Source organism: Heterodontus francisci, chromosome 18 (genome assembly GCF_036365525.1).
Source record: "Heterodontus francisci isolate sHetFra1 chromosome 18, sHetFra1.hap1, whole genome shotgun sequence".
Classification (NCBI taxonomy): domain Eukaryota; kingdom Metazoa; phylum Chordata; class Chondrichthyes; order Heterodontiformes; family Heterodontidae; genus Heterodontus; species Heterodontus francisci.
The window spans coordinates 40,668,999-40,687,402 of record NC_090388.1 but is presented as its reverse complement, the minus strand read 5'-3'; the positions used below and the strand labels follow the sequence as shown (position 1 = coordinate 40,687,402).

Below are 18,404 nucleotides of genomic sequence, written 5' to 3'. Positions count from 1 at the left end.
AAACTAATCTGCATATGTTAATGAATTTTAATGAATGCATAATAACTTATCTTTCAACGACGAATGTCCCACGCCGATATTCTGGCCGGTGGATGGAATTTCCGCGCCTGCAGATCTCCGTTCGGAGATCCGAGGCGTAACAATGATGGGGAGGGGCGAGGAGTGAAATTTTCAGGGTGGTGGGGAGCAGAGAAAACTCCTTCTCTTGGCTTAGGGGATAGTGGGAAGCAGTTGAACGGCAAAGTTAACAGTTTTGGCAGCAAAGTAGGTAATGAGAAGAAAAGTTTTTTCTGTATGTAAAAGACATTAAATGGGTCATGGGGGGGATGGGTGGGAGAGGGTCTTCAATCTATTATTAAAAGTGAACTCTACATTCCCCCTCCATGTAAGTTTAAAGGAATTAAGTAATTTCAGTAAGCTCTTTAAAAATGGTGCCGGCGCCTGTGCAGTAACGCCAGATGCCGTTACCGTGGACGGAAGATTGCCCCGTCTACATCAGTGGGGGTGGGTGTTCCGCCCCTCCATTTAAATGAGCCCCCGCGCAAAATATCGCGGCAGCTCAGTGGTGCACAAGTCACCCGTGCGCTGCGACTTCTTTCAAGCTCGCTGCCAAGAATGGTGACGAGCTGATAAAATTCAGCCCTATGAAGGTTTCAAATTCATTAGCTGCCCACTCTGAAAAGGTTGGATCCCACAGCGACAGACCTTTGTGATGAACTTTTATCTTTGGGTTCTGCCTTGAACAAACAAAACAAATCTCATCTTGAAAACACCTGACCCTTCCCCATTCTCTAAATGCTAAATTTGAAGTAAACTCCTTTCCAACTCGAGCCTTTCTTTACAAAAACGGACAGACAACTTTTGTTTATTACTTATAATGGAACTCTAAGTTCTGAATTGAAGCCCAGACAATGGTTACCTTGCTGGTCATAGTCAGGTCATTTAGAGGTACTGGTCACCCAATCGTAGAACAACCAATATGACACTCAGCCCTTTGGCCACCTCCCTCCATGCCATCTGGATCACCTATCGGGCAGCTCACACCTTCGCAGACCCCAGCAGTTAGTCACACCGAAGTCTGACCTCAAAGTGCTCCTTGTCTCCAATATTCCAAGATCATTTCTTAAGCTCTTCCTGCAACATTTCTGTGGGATTTGATTTAAATTGATTTAAGACGATTTCATAAGGTGCAGCTCTCTTACCTCCCAGTTTGAGTTATGGCAGCTGTTCTCAGCTTATCATGTCGTGTAGTTGGTCTGCAGTGTAAGCCAATGGCTGTGCAGTGAACAAGGTCCTCAAGTCATCATTAGCTGTTCCACATCATATGCCAGATCAATTTTCCAGTAAATTTTGGCATAAGTATAGCACAAAATTAATGGAAAATGCAATTATCCGAATAACAGCATATGTAACCAATCCCGCTGCTCTGGCAAATTCTAGTCTGATAATTGATTTGTGTACTTCTAGCATTTCTGATTTTTGGCTTGCCTTGACAAGTGCTTGAAGGAAATCTCACCTCCAAAAATACATCTACACCAAGTCCAAAATGTCTATTGAGGAAGTAACAAGCTACGAATGATTGAAGGAATGCGAAGATTACTGCTGCAAAAAGTTAATGTACTAACAGCCTTATACATTAAAATTAATAGTTATCAAACTTCTATGTTTGCTGTCACTCAGCACAAATGTGTTAGTCATAGATTATGCTTACTGTTTGTGAAGCAGCTCACAGGAAAGCAGAAAGTATTTGTTGATAGCTAAGCTGAATTAATATAGGCTATTTCATGGACACTTGCAGTTTCCAATGTTAGTGAAGTTAAATTTCATGCTACAAACCCTTGCTTTTGGTGGACATCGATGCATGAACATGTTTAACAAAACCCTCGACATTGTGTTTTTGAAATTGGGATGAAATCTCCTCCTGCTGGCAGTTAGTGGCAAAGCAGAAAAGACCTCTGCCCATGTCACTTTGCCATGAACACAACAGAACACCAAGTATTTAACCAACTTGAGATAAGGACCTCATCTCATGAACTTAATCGTTGAATAAAGAATATTGATAAGAAATAAATTTTACTATACATGTAGACTTTAAGCATGTGGTCCTCTTTAGAGTCTCTGCTGTCCCTCTCAGATTGCAGCAAGTCTGCAATGCTCAGAACTGCACAACCAAATGGTCGTCGATATTGAATGCTGGAAGTATTTTTCTTTTCTCCTGCTGCCATTCGACCTATAGTGTCACACCAGATAAATTCATTTTTAATAAATTGTCAAGGTATAAAAACAGATAGGAAAAAATACAGTTTGAAAAGAGTAAAAGTCCTTTGATTACAAAACAAATAACTTTACCCAGTCTTATAATGTGAACAGTAATATATATATCCTTCCTGAGGTCACTGCTCCCCAAATCCTGAAAAAGACACTTGAAATCAGAGCAGATTTGAACAACATTTTACAATGTTTTGCTGAATTACTACCTAGCTTTGTGTCTTCTCAGATTTATACTGATGATGTAAACAAGATATCTAACAAATTAGTCTTCTTGCTGAATTGAGCAGTGCGATCCTTTATGGTCAATAATGGTTCTTAATGAAACAATGAAATAGAAAAATAGTTCTTGAGGGAATGAAGCTGAATTTTGTACCCGGTCACTTTGGTTTCCTTGAGCCACACACGATTGGCTGTATTTTATACAGGAGGCGGGGCTCCCGGCACCGGGCCGAAAAGTCGGGGGCAACCCCGCCTCTGCATTTTTTCAGACCCCCAAAATGATCCTCCGGTCTTTTGGGGTCCAGGTTTAAGGAGGCGTGATCCCCGTCCCTTTAAAGACTTTATCAGGATGGGGATCCTGCCTCCAAGAGTTGCTGGCCAATCACAGGGCCAGCAGCTCAGCTGTATCAGCAGTGTTGGTGAGGCCTCGAACCCAGGTCCAGCTCTGGAACCCCGAGAAGAGGTAGGTGACGCGGGGTGGCTGGGGCCAGTCTGGAAGGCATGGCGGAGGCGGGGAATGGGGGGAGTGGGCGTGCAGTCCAGTGGGAGATGGGTCTCAGTGGGTACAGTGGGGGTCCCCCGTGGGCCACAAATTGCCCACAAAGGAGGGACACCCCCCCACGCCCGCAGGGAGGGTGCTTTGTTTTCCAAGGCATCCTCCCACATGGTGGAAGTCCCACCCAGTAAGATCCCAGTTGCAGTGGGAAGAGGCCCTTGTTTGGCCTCTGGGTGGAAAAGTCGTTGTCAGTCTATCCCGCCCCCAGAAGAATTGGAACCGGGAATCCCGGCGTTGGGTTCTGTGGCAGGCAATTCTGCCCCGATTCTCCACCCCCCCCAACCCCACTACGAAACCCACGGTCAGGATAAGAACAAACTCCAGGCCTATATGTGGCTGAGATAGCAGTTCTACTCCCAGGCCTTTAAGAAGAATTCTGTGATCCACCAACTAATGGAAGATTAGGGTAATATTAGAAGTGAGGTTTATGATATAAAACTGTGAAACTGATCACATACCTATTTCAGTATAAAAAGCTGTATTTACTTTAAAATTTATTAACGTCATTACAGCTCTTATGTTTTATACCAAAATAAGTGCAAACCTGTGCTATCAGGTGCATGAAAGGAACTAGGAGATGATATTCAACGTCTAACTTTCACTCACCACATTCTGGTGATGGAAATGCAGGAGGAGAAGGAGGGCAAGGGGGACAAGGAAGTGGGCAGCAAGAGCTAGAAGGTGGTGGACATGGGCAAGAAGCTCAGCAAGGGTGAAGGAGAGGGTGAGGAGTGCGAGGGAAATGTCATGCTCACGAGAAGTGCAGCGATGAAATTGCAGAACAAAACTGGAGTTAAAACAAAATTGACATTGTCCTTAAAAAAAAAAGTGGATTATGTGTTGAAAAAGAGAGAGAGAGAGAGATCACAAGAACATCACAGAAAGGCAGTCCAGCCAGGAAGCAAGGAGTCCTGCTGTTAATTCTAGACTTCAACTTGCTGCAGCAGAGAACTAAAAGTGACCAATATCTCCAGTCTGAAATCTTAACCTTCAGAAAATCTACAAACAACCCAGGCCTACAACTTAAAAAGTAACAGTCCTCTGAGAAAATTCAACAGGTTTACCGTGAACCCCAAACACTTACCTCACTTCAAATCATTACACTTTTCCTCTCTATCTATCTTCTCTTAAGGGTGAATGTGAGGGTGAATGCGCGCATGAGTGGTGTTGCGACCATTTTGGAAGTGAATATTGTTCAGTAAATAGCTGATCTGTTTTAAACCTACAAGAAAACCTGTCACTGTCTGTTTGTTTGACAAATAAAACACATGGGATTAAAACCCTAGTAACAAAAACACTTGCTGTGCCACGCTATCGCCCACCTGGCTGTAACAGTAATGACAAAGAGGGAAGAGCAAGGGTGAGGAGGAGGTGGGAGAGGAGAAAGTAGGGGAGGTTGTGTAGGAGAACAAGGACAAGGCAGACGAGGATGAGAACTGAGACACAGACTGGGACAAATATCCTTGCAGGAAGGTTTGCTAGTGCTGTTGGGGATGGTTTAAACTGGATTGGCAGGGGAATGAGAACCTGAGCATAGTCTTAGATAGGACAATTTCAGGGCAGGGAACAAGATGCAGAAAATTAGCAAAATTGTCAAGTGACTCTGGAAGACAAAAGAAGAAAAGGTTAAAAAGTGTGCAACACAGGAATTTGGCAGTGTTAAAGGGTATTTATAGTAAATAAAACAGATGAGTTGAAATCACAGATAGACACATGGCAACACAATATCGTTGCTATAATGGAAACTTGGTTTAAAGAGGGGCAAGAATGGCAGCTCAATATCCCTGGATTGAGAGTATCCAGGCGTGATAGAGAGGGAGATAAAAAGGCAGGGGTGGGGTGGGGGGGTGCGGGTGTGGCATTATTAGCTAAGGAATCAATAACAGCTTTGAGGAGGGATGATATGCTAAATGAATCATCAAACGAGGCCATATGGGTGGAGCTCAGAAATAAAAAGGGGGCAGTGACATTATTGGGAGTGTACTATAGACCCCCAAATAGTGCGAGGGAGATAGAGAAACAAATATGTAGGCAGATTTCTGAGTGCAATAACTTTCGGGTGCTGATGGTTGGGGATTTCAACTATCCCGATATCAAATGGGATATAAACAGTGTGAAGGGCACAGAGGCAACAAAATTCTTGAACTGCATTCAAGAAAATATTTTTTCACCAGCACTTAACAAGCCCAACAATAGGGCGTGCAATTCTAGACTTAATTTTAGGTAATGAAGCTAAGCAAGTGGATGAACTAACAGTGGGTGACCATAATACCGTTAATTTGTAGCATCATCATGGAAAAGGACAAAGATAAAACAGAAGCAAAGGTTTTAAATTGGGGGAAGGCAAATTTTACGAAACTGAGAGGTGACCTGGCAAAGGTGGACTGGATACAGCTACTTGAAGGAAAATCAGTGGCAAACCAGTGGGAGGCATTCAAAAGCAAGATACTACAGGCACAGTGTAGTCATATCCCACAAAGATAAAGGGTGGTACTGCCAAATCTAGAGCCCCCTGGTTATCTAGAAGCTTACAGGGTAAGTTAAAGCAAAAAATAAAGCTTATGATGATCACAAATATCTTAATACTTTAGAAAGCCAAGAGATAGAAAGTGCAGGGATGAAGTAAAAAAGGAAATTAGAAAAGCAAAGAGAGGACATGAAAAATTATTGGCAGATAAAATCAAAAAAAACCCAAAGATGTTATATCAGTACATTAAGAGTAAGAGGATAACTAAGGAAAGGGTAGGGCCTATCAGAGATGTACCAGGGCACCTAAGCATGGATGCAGGGTTCTTAATGCGTTTTTGTTTCTGTCTTCGCAAAGGAGAGGGTTGATGCAGACGTTGTAGTTAAAGAGGAGTGTGAAATATTAGATACGATAAGCATAATGAGAGAGGAAGTACTTGAGGGTCTGCCATCCCTGAAAGTGGATAAATCTCCAGGACTGGATGTTTTGCATCCCAGGCAAAACAGGAAGACAGGGAGGAAATAGCAGATGCGCTGAGGATCATCTTCAAATCCTCACTAGATACAGGCAAGATATCAGATGAATGGAGGTCTGCGAATGTTGCACCATTGTTTAAAAAGGGTGCGAGGAATAAGCCAGGTAATTATAGGCCAGTCAATCTGACCTTGGTGGTGGGTAAATTGTTAGAATCTATTCTGAGGGGCAGAATAAACTGTCACTTAGAATGGCATGGATTAATCAGGGATAGTCAGCATGGATTTAAGAAAAGGTCAGGTCTTACTAACTTGATGGAGTTTTTTGAGAAAGTAACAAGGAGGATTAATGAGAGTAGTGCAGTGGATGTGGTTTACATGGTTTTTAGTAAGGCATTTGACAAAGTCCCACATGGCAGACTGGTCAGTAAAATGAAAGCCCATGGGATTCAGGGGAAGGTGGCAGGTTGGATCCAGAATTGGCTCAGGGCCAGGAAACAAAGGGTCGTAGTCGACGGATGTTTTTGTGAATGGAAAGCGGTTTCCAGTGGTGTCCCACAGGGCTCAGTGTTGGGTCCCTTGCTGTTTATGATATATATTAATGATTTGGACTTAAATATGGGAGGCATGATTGGGAAATTTCCTGATGACGCAAAAATTGACCGTGTAGTTAATAGTGAGGAGGAGAGTCGTGGACTCCAGAATGATATCAATGGTTTAGTTGAGTGGGCAGAAAAGTGGCAAATGGAATTCAATCCTGAGAATTGTGAGGTAATGCATTTGGGGAGGGCAAATAAAGTGAGGGTATATACAATAAACGGGAGGATATTGAGAGGGATAGAAGAATTGAGAGACCTTGGCGTGCTTGTCCACAGGTCCCTGAAGGTGGCACGACAGGTAGATAGAGTGGTGAAGAAGGCATGTGGATTGCTTTCCTTTATTAGCCGAGGTATAGAGTACAAAAGCAGGGATGTGATGCTGGAGCTGTACAGAGTGCTGGTTAGGCTGCAGCTGGAGTATTGCCTGCAGTTCTGGTCACCACATTACAGAAAGGACATAATTGCTGTGGAGAGTGTGCAGAGGAGATTTACAAGAATGTTACCAGGGCTTGAGGGTTGCAGCTATGAGGAAAGATTGGATAGGCTGGGGTGACTTGATTGAGGAGTACAAAATTATGAGGGGCCTGGATAAAATGGACAGGATGGACCTAATTCCCCTGATGGGGAAGTCAGTTACCAGGGGATGCAGATTTAAGGTGATTGGTAGAAGGATTAGAGGGGACATGCGGAGAAGCATGTGTCCAGAGGGTGGTGGGTGTCTGGAATTCACTGCCAGGATTGGTGGTGGAGGCAGAGACCCTCAATTCTTTCAAAAGGTACCTGGACATGCACCTAAGATGCTGTAACCTGCAGGGCTATGGACCAGGTGCTGAAAGGTGGGTTAGTTTGGAATAGCCTATCCAGGCAGATGAGGATAGTGAACAACATTCCAGGATTTTAAGTGGGTAATGGCTAAGCACAGAGGTATGGTAAGAGATCTGTGATCTTTTGGGCCTGCCCAATGAAGATGGTCTTTCATAGTCCTGTGTAGTCCCATATTCCTATGAACATTGAAATAGATGACAAGGTGGGGGTGGGGGAAGTTTTGTTAATTGTGTCTCGTGATATGTAATGGGCAGCATGGTTTCCTGAAGCTTGCTCAACTGCCTCAATGAGTGGAGGAAGAATTTTCCTCTTCAATTTTTCTTGAAATTGGACACTTTTTTTTCTGCCCCAGGAGATAGCATTACTTGGGACTGGACTGCACAGGTGCATCATCCCAAAAATGTAGTGAACATTAATAGACCTGGTGAACTTTTTATGCATTATAATATATATTGACACGACCCAAAAGGATGGATGACATCTAATTTATCGCTGAATAATTTTAGAAATTATATTTGTTGGTTCAGCACAAAATGACAGAATTTGTGTAGTTAGTTAAACTCTAAACTGCTACAATGCAGCTCATAGGATTAAAATGTGCTATTTAAATTTATTTCCTTTTCATAAAAATATCAACCATACAGAAGACTTTTTTATGCAGTTTTTTTTAAAATCTGTGATATCAAAGTGAACTAATGACTCTAGAATAGTATGAAATGTGTCTACATATCCTTCCAGAGTAAATGACTAGTTATGCTAATTTGTAAATTGTTTCCTATTTTAAAGCAAGTAACTTCCAGTCTCATGTAATGTCTAATTTTCTTATCACTTTTTAACATGATTTCATGAGGCGGGATAATCCTCTGCACTATTGTCAAACGTTACTTGACGTGGATGGCCAGTGGCCTGGATTTAGTCACTCTAAACTCACTTTTCCAGTGAATGAAAATACATTTATATACAAATTACAAGCAGAAAAATTACCTTTCCTCTTAAAATTCAGAGCATCATGGGTCACAGTACAATGACTCCAACCAGAAGATTAACATAGCAAAATAAATAGAATTTCAAGAGATATGGGGTGAGGAATATAAAGGGGTGTCTGCAATTCATCAAATACTGTGTATAACAGCTTTTACATTAAATTATCAAACAAGCTAAGAATGCTGAACTACTGAACATTTGCCCGGTTCATTTCCAATCAGAAACATAGTAAAAGTTTAATTGTAAATGTTATACTTACAACAAAGAGTGCGCATTGCCTTTCCATTTTCTCTGGAAATTTCGGCAATCCATTCTTATTCAGTTTTACAAAGAACCTTTCACTGCAAGGAAATACAGATAGCCATGAGGATCCATCATCTTTTGACGCAGCACATGTGACCTTAGACATGACTATTTGGAATCATCTCTCCAGCTGGTTTACTGGAGACAATGCATAATACTATATATCCCCAGTAAATTACTTCTTCTGATACAATATACCTAGCCCGGATTTTAAAAAAACAAAAAAGTATTATAATTATTATTTTAAAGGCTTAAAATGGTCTTCTAGAGTATATAATTTCTAGTGGTCATGGCAAGGGAGCAGTAACATATATCTAACAGATAGTGCAAGAGTGTTAATAATCACAGGGCCTTTCATAGGAACATAGAATGGTACAGCCCAATGAGGTCATGTGGCCCATCGCTCTCTTTGATAGAGCGATTCAATTAATGCCACTCCCCTGCTCTTTCCTCTGCAGCACTGTAATCTTTTCCCTTTCAATTATTTATCCCATTCCTTTTTGAAAGCTCCCATTGAATCTGCTTCCAATATCTGGGTACTGCCTGTGTGGAGTTTGCAAGTTCTCCCTGTGTCTGCGTGGGTTTTCTCCGGGTGCTCCGGTTTCCTCCCACATGCCAAAAGACTTGCAGGTTGATAGGTAAATTGACCATTATAAATTGTCACTAGTATAGGTAGGTGGTAGGGAAATATAGGGACAGGTGGGGATGTTTGGTAGGAATATGGGATTAGTGTAGGATTAGTATAAATGGATGGTTGATGGTCGGCACAGACTCGGTGGGCCGAAGGGCCTGTTTCAGTGCTGTATCTCTAATCTAATCTAATCCTTTCAGGCAATGCATTCCAGATCACATCAAAAGCTGTATAAACAGCTTTTACATTATGCTTTTGCCAATCACTTTAAATTGTCTCCTCCAATTATAGATGCTTCTGCCACTGGAAACAGTTTCTCCTTATTTACTTTTCCAAAACTACTCATGATTGTGAATAGCTCTATCAAATCCCCTCTTAATCGTAGCTGCTCCAAGGAGTACAAACCTAGTTTCTCCAGTCCCTCACTCCAAGTACCATTTTAGTAGATCTCTTAGCAAGAATTTGCACTCAGAAATTATGTCATTTCCAAAAGAATGTCACTTTTTAAAAACCAAGTACAATATTTTTATTCAGCGCTGTAGAAATAATGAAAAATCTTTTTCTCTCAAACTGAGCAAATGTTTTGCTACACTTCAGAAGTTTAACAGAATGGCAAGCACAAAGAATTGTGTTAATGGTACCATACTTCTAATGCTGTTGTGCTGTCAAAACTAGGAGATTAAAAGCCTTTGTCAAACATGGTGGTTTTCAATTAAAAATGAACTATGTTCCCTGACACTAATTAACGCAAGAGGACTAGCCCATGTGCGTCCAATTTAAAATATGGGTTGATTTCTTAGGGAATTGAAATGTATGTTGATTCATTTTGACTCCCTCACATATAGGTTTTAAGATGGATTTTTAAAAAATGATTTTGGAGCCACATTAAAATTAAAAAGTCCCAGATAAACTGATGAACCATTTTGAAGATTTAATTCAAAATAATAGAACTGCTGGAAATGTGAAGTGAAAGCAGAAAATACAGGAAACATAAATCCATCAACATATGAAATGAGAAAAGATAGATTTACACATCAGGTCTCCTGATGAAGATAAACCGATCTTTTCTTCTTTCCAGATGCTAATGAACCTACAGAGTAGTTCCTGCATTTTCTGCTTTTATTTTAGTGGAAACATTTTAGAATTCAGAAATATGAATTTATATACTGAGATACAAAAACTACAGATTTTAAATTTGTCAAATTCCATTGAAATGGTTCGGAAATTGATTGATCAATTGAGGCCATATGGATTGAGTAGAGGAACTAAAAAAGGACAGTCACACTACCGGGAGTGTACTATAGACCCCCTAACAGTCAGAAGGAGATAGCAGAGCAAATATGTCGGCAAATCTCTGAGAAGTGCAAAAACAATAAGACAGTAATAGTAAGGGATTTTAACTACCCCAATATTAACTGGGATAGTTTTAGTGTAAAAGGAATGGAGCGAACAGAATTCTTAAGGTGCATTCAGGAGAACTTTTTCAGCCAGTATGTCGCAAGTCCAACAAGACAGTGTGGTTCTGGACTTGGTTTTAGGTAATGAAGCTGGGCAGGTGAAAGGAGTGGCAGTGGGAGAGTATTTTGGTGGCATTGATGATAATTCAGTTAGTTTTAACAAAATTATGGAAAAAGACAAAGACACAACAGGAATTAAAGTTCTAAATTGGGGTAAGGTCAATTTTACCAAGCTGAAAAGTGACTTAGCAGAAGTGGACTGGAAACAACTACTTGAAGGTAAATCAGTGTAAGAGCAGTGGAGGCTCGGGGGTTCAGAGTAAACATGTTCCCACAAAAACAAAGGGTGAGACAGCCAAATCTAGAGCCCCCTGGATGTCAAGGAGCTTACAGGATATGATAAGGCAGAAACGAAAAGCTTATGTCAGACAGCAAGAACTCTACCACAGAAAGTTGAGAGAAGTATAGAAAGTGGAGGGGTGAAATCAAAGCAAGGGCATGAAAGAATATTGGTATGTAAAATTAAGGAAAACCCAAAGATGTTTTATCAATACATTAAGAGTAAGAGGATAACGAAGAAAAGGGTAGGGCCCATAAAAGTCCAAAAAGGTAAAACCGCGTGTGGAGGCAGAAGATGTGGGTATACTTCTTAATGAATTCTTAGCGTCTGGCTTCACGAAAGACTGGGACAATGCAGACATTGTAGTTAAGGAGGAGGAGTGTAAAGTATCGGATGTGATAAACATAGGGAGAGAGAAATTATTAAGGGAATTAGCATCTTTGAAAGTGGATAGATCACCAGGGCCAGATGAAATGTATCCCAGGCTGTTAAAAGAAGCCAAGGAGAAAATAGCGGCGGATCTGACCATCATTTTCCAATCCTCACTGGATACTGGTGTGGTGCTGGAGGATTGGAGGTCTGCTAAGGTTGCATCTTTGTTTAAAAAGGGAGCGAGGGATAGAGTGAATAATTACAAGCCCGCCAGTCTAAACTTGGTAGTGGGCAAATTATTGGAATCAATTCTGAGAGACAAGATAGACTGTCACTTAGAAAGGCATGGATTAATCAAGGATAATCAGCATGGATTTGTTAAGGGAAGGCCTGTTTGACTAACTTGATTGAATTTTTTGAGGAAGTAACAAGGAGAATTGATGAGGGTAGTGCAGTTGATGTGGTCTACATGGATTTTAGCAAGGCTTTTGACAAGGTCCTGCACGGCAGACTGGTTAAAAAAATAAAAGTCCATGGAATCTAGGGGAATGTGGCAAGCTGGATATAAAATTGGCTCAGTGGCAGGAAACAAAGGGTAATGGTTGACAGGTCACCAGAATGCTGTTTCCAGTGGGTTCTGCAGGGCTCAGTACTAGGTTCCCTGCTTTTTGTAATATATATTAACTACTTGGATGTAAATGTAGGGGGAAATGAACAAGAAGTTGGCAGACAACACAAAAATTGGCCACGTCGTTGATAGCAAGGATAGCTGTAGTCTGCAGGAAGATATCAATGGACTGGTCAGGTGGGCAAAAAAGTGGCAAATGGAATTTAACTTGGAGAAGTGCCAGGTGATGCATTCGGGGAGGTCAAACAAGGCAAAGGAATACACAATAAATGGAGGATACTGACATGTGTAGAGGAAGTGAGGGACCTTGAAGTGTTATGTCCACAGATTCATGAAGGTAGCAGGAAAGGTCGATAAGGTGGTTAAGAGGGCACATGGAATCCCTTCCTTTATTAGCTGAGACATAGAATATAAAAGTAGGGAGGTTACGCTGGAGCTATATAAAACATTAGTTAGGCCACAACTTGAGTAGTGTGTTCAGTTTTGGTCACCTCATTACAGATTTACCACTAGAGAGTGTAGAGAGAAGATTTATTAGGATTTCAGCAGGATAGGAAAATTGCAGCTATGAGGAAAGATTGGATAGGCTGGGGTTGTTCTCCTTGAAACAGAGGAAGCTGAAGGGAGATTTGATTGAGATGTTCAAAATTGTGAAAGGCATGGATAGAGTGGATGGGATGGGTCTGTTTACCTTAGCAGTGGGGCCAGTGACTGGGAGCATAGATTTAAAGTGATTGGTGGAAGGATTAGAGGGAGATGAGGAAAATGTTTTTCACCCAGAGAGTGGTGGGGGTCAGGAACTCACTGCCTGAAAGGATGGTAGAGGCAGAAACCCTCATCTCATTTAAAAGGTGCACCTGAAGTGCCGTAGCCTGCAGGGCTACAGACCAGATGCTAGAAAGTGGCTTTTTTTTCTGCTGGCGCAAACACAATGTGCCAAGCTGCCTCTTTCTAATATTAAAGTAAACTTTCAATGATTCTATGATTAAAATAAAATGCTGATGAAATGGATCAAAACAAGGCCAGACGTTTTCTCTCCCACAGAGGAGAGAGAAGTAACAAGGTGGATTAACTCTCAACTGCTCTTCTGTACTTCCTGGCAAACAGATAAAAGCGGAGTTCTACGAGCAGGTTATCTGCTCACCATCTTGGTTGGTGAATAATTTCTGAGGATCCAAAGGAGATGAATAAATGAGAACATAAAAGGCATAGGAAGAAAACAGAATATTTTACAATTGGAAAATCTAACTTCATAACTGCAAAAATGTAAAAAGACAGACATATTGCTAACAAACCCACAAGACACAACGGCCTGCAATTTCCTGCATGTATCTGCCAAGATGCACATGCAATCTGGCCGCAAATCAACTGCACGGCTTAAACAACTGCAGAATTTTCAGCATGTGAGCTATGTTCAAATGTCTTTGATTTTTTCCTTCGGCCAATTGCATCACCACACATAAAATGGTCTGGTTCCCAAGTTACAGAGCATTATAAAAGAGTTTTCTGCAATTACACTTGCCAAGAGACAGTCTTCTAATTATAATCATATTTTCAGGTGAAACAGGAAACAAAATACTTTTTCCTGGTGTTTTACAGCAATTTAGAGTTTTTTTTTAAAAACATATCCTCACTGAGGCCTGCACTGTACTTTGTTTCTTTAAATTGATTTTTATGCCATCAGTATTAGTCTCATGAAAAATTGAAAATCTTTCCCGATTGTAGGTTCTTAGACATGCGTGACTAATGTACATGAATGGTGAATGAGTTGATAATTGAATTTTCATACTTAAAAGGAGAAATATATGGTGGGAGTTTGCCACTTTCCTTCAGCGCAGATTGTGTACACTGATTTATGTCTATTTTACATTTGAGCATATTCTGATCAGAAAGACACACAGAGAAATGTCCAGGCCAACATATTGCTCATGAAGCTAGAAAACAAAATGCACACTAGTGATTGATTTTATTCTGTGATGTGTTAACTAAGTGCACGACACACAAAATTTATTCTGCACTTTTAACAAATACTGTAAAAGCATTTTATGGCAAGGTTTAATTCTCATTTATGATGGTGCTTTTGTGAATATAAAGCCTGCTATTAGGTTTAAAAGTGGCATTAAAAGTCATGGACTTAGTGAGGAAAAAGGTAATGAACTGAATCTCAAGGACTCAAATAAGCTGCTCATGTAATTATAAGATGACTGATATTCAGTTACAACATTAACAGCTTTTAGTTTGCAAAAAAAATGCAGAATACAATCCTGAGCTGTTTCACTAGATCATAAATCATTGCCTTATTTCTTCTCAACTCTCACAATCTGAGGAATTGATAATTCCATTAGTTTCTCTGCTGTTCATTGTACTTACTTTTAATAATCAGTAAAACCAGCTGGTTTACAAAATTAAATGAAATCCATAATCATTTTGACCACTATTTGAAGTTAGTATTTGTCATACCAGAAATTTCCAATAAAACACTTTACTTCAGTTAGTTTTGTTTTATACTAAAACTACAGAATTTAAACAAATATTAGGCAATGTACAATTTTCTTTTTGTAACCTTAGCAAAGCAAAAAGTTCTCATTGAAGGATTTTAAAAATAAATTACTAGCCAACATTTTAAACTCAACCAACCAATCCTTTTTTTTTCCAAAATGACCAGGTGTAAATATTTTAAACTCTGGATGATTATCTTAAATTTATTGAAAAATCAACATGGTTTCCCTTTCTCAACATTCTGTTCCAGAGATAATGTAAATTTCTGAGTCTCAATGACTGATTCAAACAATCACATCATAGAATTTAATGGTGCAGATGAAGAGAGAAACACAAAATATTGTTATATTTAGTATGTAGATTCAGCATTTCTAACATGCTTTGCGACATCTGGCATCTAAGTTTTCTGCCTTAACCCTCTTTTATCCCTTCCCCACCCCACCACGATCATTTTGGAATGAGTAGACACACTTCAGCGTCTTTAATTTCAGACACAATATAGATTATTGCATTGGTGCCTTAAATAATCCACAAGAGAAAATCACAGCCACTTCTGGGCAAATGAAATATCTTCTGGCCATTGATCATAATTTTTTTTGACTGTGAAGTGCACAGCTTCCCTCCTCTACCACTGGTCAATAAAAAAAACCATGATCAGTGATTCTTGCACAGAGACCATTTCCTTGATCTCATAATGCATATTTATTCTTGTAACATTAGATTTGGAGTCACAGAGGCACCCGTTCTTGAGTGACAGAAGCATTTTCTTAGTGTAGAACAACAGATTTCAGCAGAGAACTTGGCAGCTATAGTAATTCTTCAAAAGCATCCCAGTAACAGAATTATTTGAAGGCAGAGAATCAAATGAAAATACTTTTTACAATTGCCATCAACATGAACTTTACCAGACAGCCAACGCAAAAACAGTCTGCAATTTAAACAGTACAGTGCACAGCAAACAGATAATGAGGTGGATGAGATTTGCTCAGTTAACAGCCTTTGGAGATGTATTTTAGAAGTATTTAACAATTATGCTGTATTGCTGCTAACTCCCTACTGATTAGCATTCAATTGTCAGTGCTTACTGAGTTCTTTTTGCGGGCCATTTAGTTGAGAACCCCATGAACTCAGGCCAGATGGTTGCTTATTAAAAATGCTAAAATTAAACTGAAGTTGTCTGCTAACTATCTTTTATTTGGTGATTGTTGTGAAGTCATCAATACCTATTGACCAACTCTATTAAATCATCACTTCATTTTTGAGCAATTAAATACACAGAAAATTACTCCACTCAAGATTCACAGACCCTTCATGCTCACAATTAATTTCTTTAACTCTGCCAATCACTCACGGATATCTTTTAATATATGAAGTATGTTACAGAAGCTTTTGTCACTATTGCTTAAAACTACAGGTGAGGGGAACATGGAATGAGAATGTAAACATGCAAAGCAGAGAAGTTCATACCCCTGCCCTGTTTAGAGCAGACCAGATACCCAAGGGATGAGATCATGCAGGTAAGACCAGTTATTTTCTTTTCCTTAGATTATGGTACAAGCATATTAAATGGCACTTTCAGGTACAATAAGTACACTTAGTTCATTCAGACTTGAATTTCCAAGAACCTTGTTGGCTTTCTGTTTGCCACAATCATGGAGCACAGTATGGACCGAAGTCTCTGTGGGGTTCTCCACGCTTCGGAGAGGCTATTCCACTGTGATTGGTTTGCTCTGGACTTGCAAGTGTAATCCTGTTGCAGGTGGAACGTATCAACTTAGATAAAAAAAGAATGCAGTAGAGACAGAGTACGTGGATTTTCAGAAGCTGTTCAATAAAGTGTCTCATGACAGGCTTGTTACAAAAGTTCAGGTGTATAGTATAGGAGGAAATGTAGTAGCATGCATAGAAAATTTGAATGAAGGGCATGAAATGAGTTAGAACAATAAGGTTGTTTTAATTGCAAAAGGGTTGAAAATGGTGTACCCCAGGGCTCAGTGTTAGTGCCACAAAATAGGGAAAAAAATCTTGAAAATTTACTGATGTCACAAAAGTAGGGGGTTGTCAACCAATATGGAGGACTGTAAAGATTTCTGGAAGACAGTGAACATAGCAGAATGGGCAGACAGTTTGCAGATGCAATTCAATGCAGATATCTGTGAAGTAATATATTACAGAAGGAAAAACAAAAGGATGGGAATATACCTTTTTATGGGCGGCACAGTGGCGCAGTAGTTAGCACCGCAGCCTCACAGCTCCAGCGACCCGGGTTCAGTTCTGGGTACTGCCTATGCGGAGTTTGCAAGTTCTCCCTGTGACCACGTGGGTTTCCGCCGGGTGCTCTGGTTTCCTCCCACAGCCAAAGACTTGCAGGTTGATAGGTAAATTGGCCATTGTAAATTGCCCCTAGTGTAGGTAGGTGATAGGAGAATGGTGGGGATGTGGTCAGGAATATGAGATTAACGCAGGGTTAGTATGAATGGGTGGTTGTTGGTCGGCACAGACTTGGTGGGCTGAAGGGCCTGTTTCAGTGCTGTATCTCTAAATAAAAATAAATAAAAATGAAAGACTGAGAGTAGATTTGATAGATTTTTTGAAATTATGAAGTTTTCATAGATTGAATTTTCTCAAGGAATCATCAATTTTAAATGGTCATTAAAAGTGAGGAACATTATTACAAGAAATTTCTTTACACAGAGGATTGGTGCAGCATGGAGTGGTTGAGGCAGAAACGGTTGGTTCTTTTAAAGGGAAATTTGGATAAATATTTGAAGCCGAGGGAAATGCAGGACTATTGGAAGAATATTGGCTGTGGGATTACTTTTGGATTGCAAGAGCAGATGCTGCGCAGGCATGTAAAATTTGGTGCTGTAAAATTAACTTAATGAGAGGACCTGTCATGCTTTGAAGCTACTTACAGCATATGGGAGGTTGCTGCTGTGTCACAACGGGGAAGGAGATGACAAACATAAGGCACCCCTACACAGCACCATAAGCCTCCTTTCAGGTCTATTTTGGCAATGGTGCTATTGGTGTTTTACAAGTTCCTGGTGTCTTTCCCAGGAATTTATGAAGGGCACTAATTACCTCCATGCCCATCCAGAAATGTTGTTCCTCTGGAGTTACAATGGCCAGGAATGTTTGAAATTAGGGAGGCTTCAATTGGGAAGTTGGAATCATTGGCCATCACCCTGCCTGATACGCTGCTAATCAAAAAGTACTGCAACACAAACCTAGAAGAGTTTAAAAAGATGGGGGAGGAATGCAGCGTTTGACTTTCCCAGCTATGAGATGGGCAAGCATATATGCCAGGGAAAAGGGAGTTGGGAAGAAAATATGTAAATTCCTTTTGCGATGAGTTATGAATTTGCCAGCCATGTATTCATAACTAAGTATTTGAAACCTATCTTTGTCCACGCAATGAGGATTTCCTGAGCAAGCATCATGTCATTATAAAAATAAACTTCAAAAAATAGTCCCACATTAGAATCCCACTATTCCATTTGGACATGTGCAATTAAATATAGTTTACATGCGACTTAAACATTTCCTCAGGAAGGAAAATCATGTTCTGGCTCTATAAGAAACATGATGTAATACAATATTATTGGGAAATAATAATTACTGATTAATCTTTCTGCTACTGCTAACACAATGCCCTTACTAATATTCCAAAATTCAAGTTAACAGGATAATTAGAATCAGCTAATGCACACTGGACAGTAATAAAAAATTAACAGGAGGCTGGAGCTGTCAAAAATATTTATCACTTTTGGCTTCAAC

The 18,404-nt window shown here is 40.2% G+C and overlaps 1 protein-coding gene across 4 annotated transcripts in view; it reads right to left on the bottom strand.

Moving 5' to 3' along the window:
- LOC137379568 (dedicator of cytokinesis protein 4-like) overlaps positions 1 to 18,404 on the bottom strand; it is a 545,491-nt gene that overhangs the window by 334,141 nt on the left and 192,946 nt on the right. For all 4 annotated transcript variants that reach the window (XM_068050580.1, XM_068050582.1, XM_068050581.1 and 1 more), the window contains exons 9-11: positions 8,654 to 8,735; positions 2,350 to 2,410; positions 2,083 to 2,230 (exon numbers count right to left, since the gene is read on the bottom strand). In XM_068050580.1, coding sequence (XP_067906681.1) covers positions 2,083 to 2,230; positions 2,350 to 2,410; positions 8,654 to 8,735 — 291 coding nt within the window. The remainder of the gene's footprint in view (positions 1 to 2,082; positions 2,231 to 2,349; positions 2,411 to 8,653; positions 8,736 to 18,404) is intronic.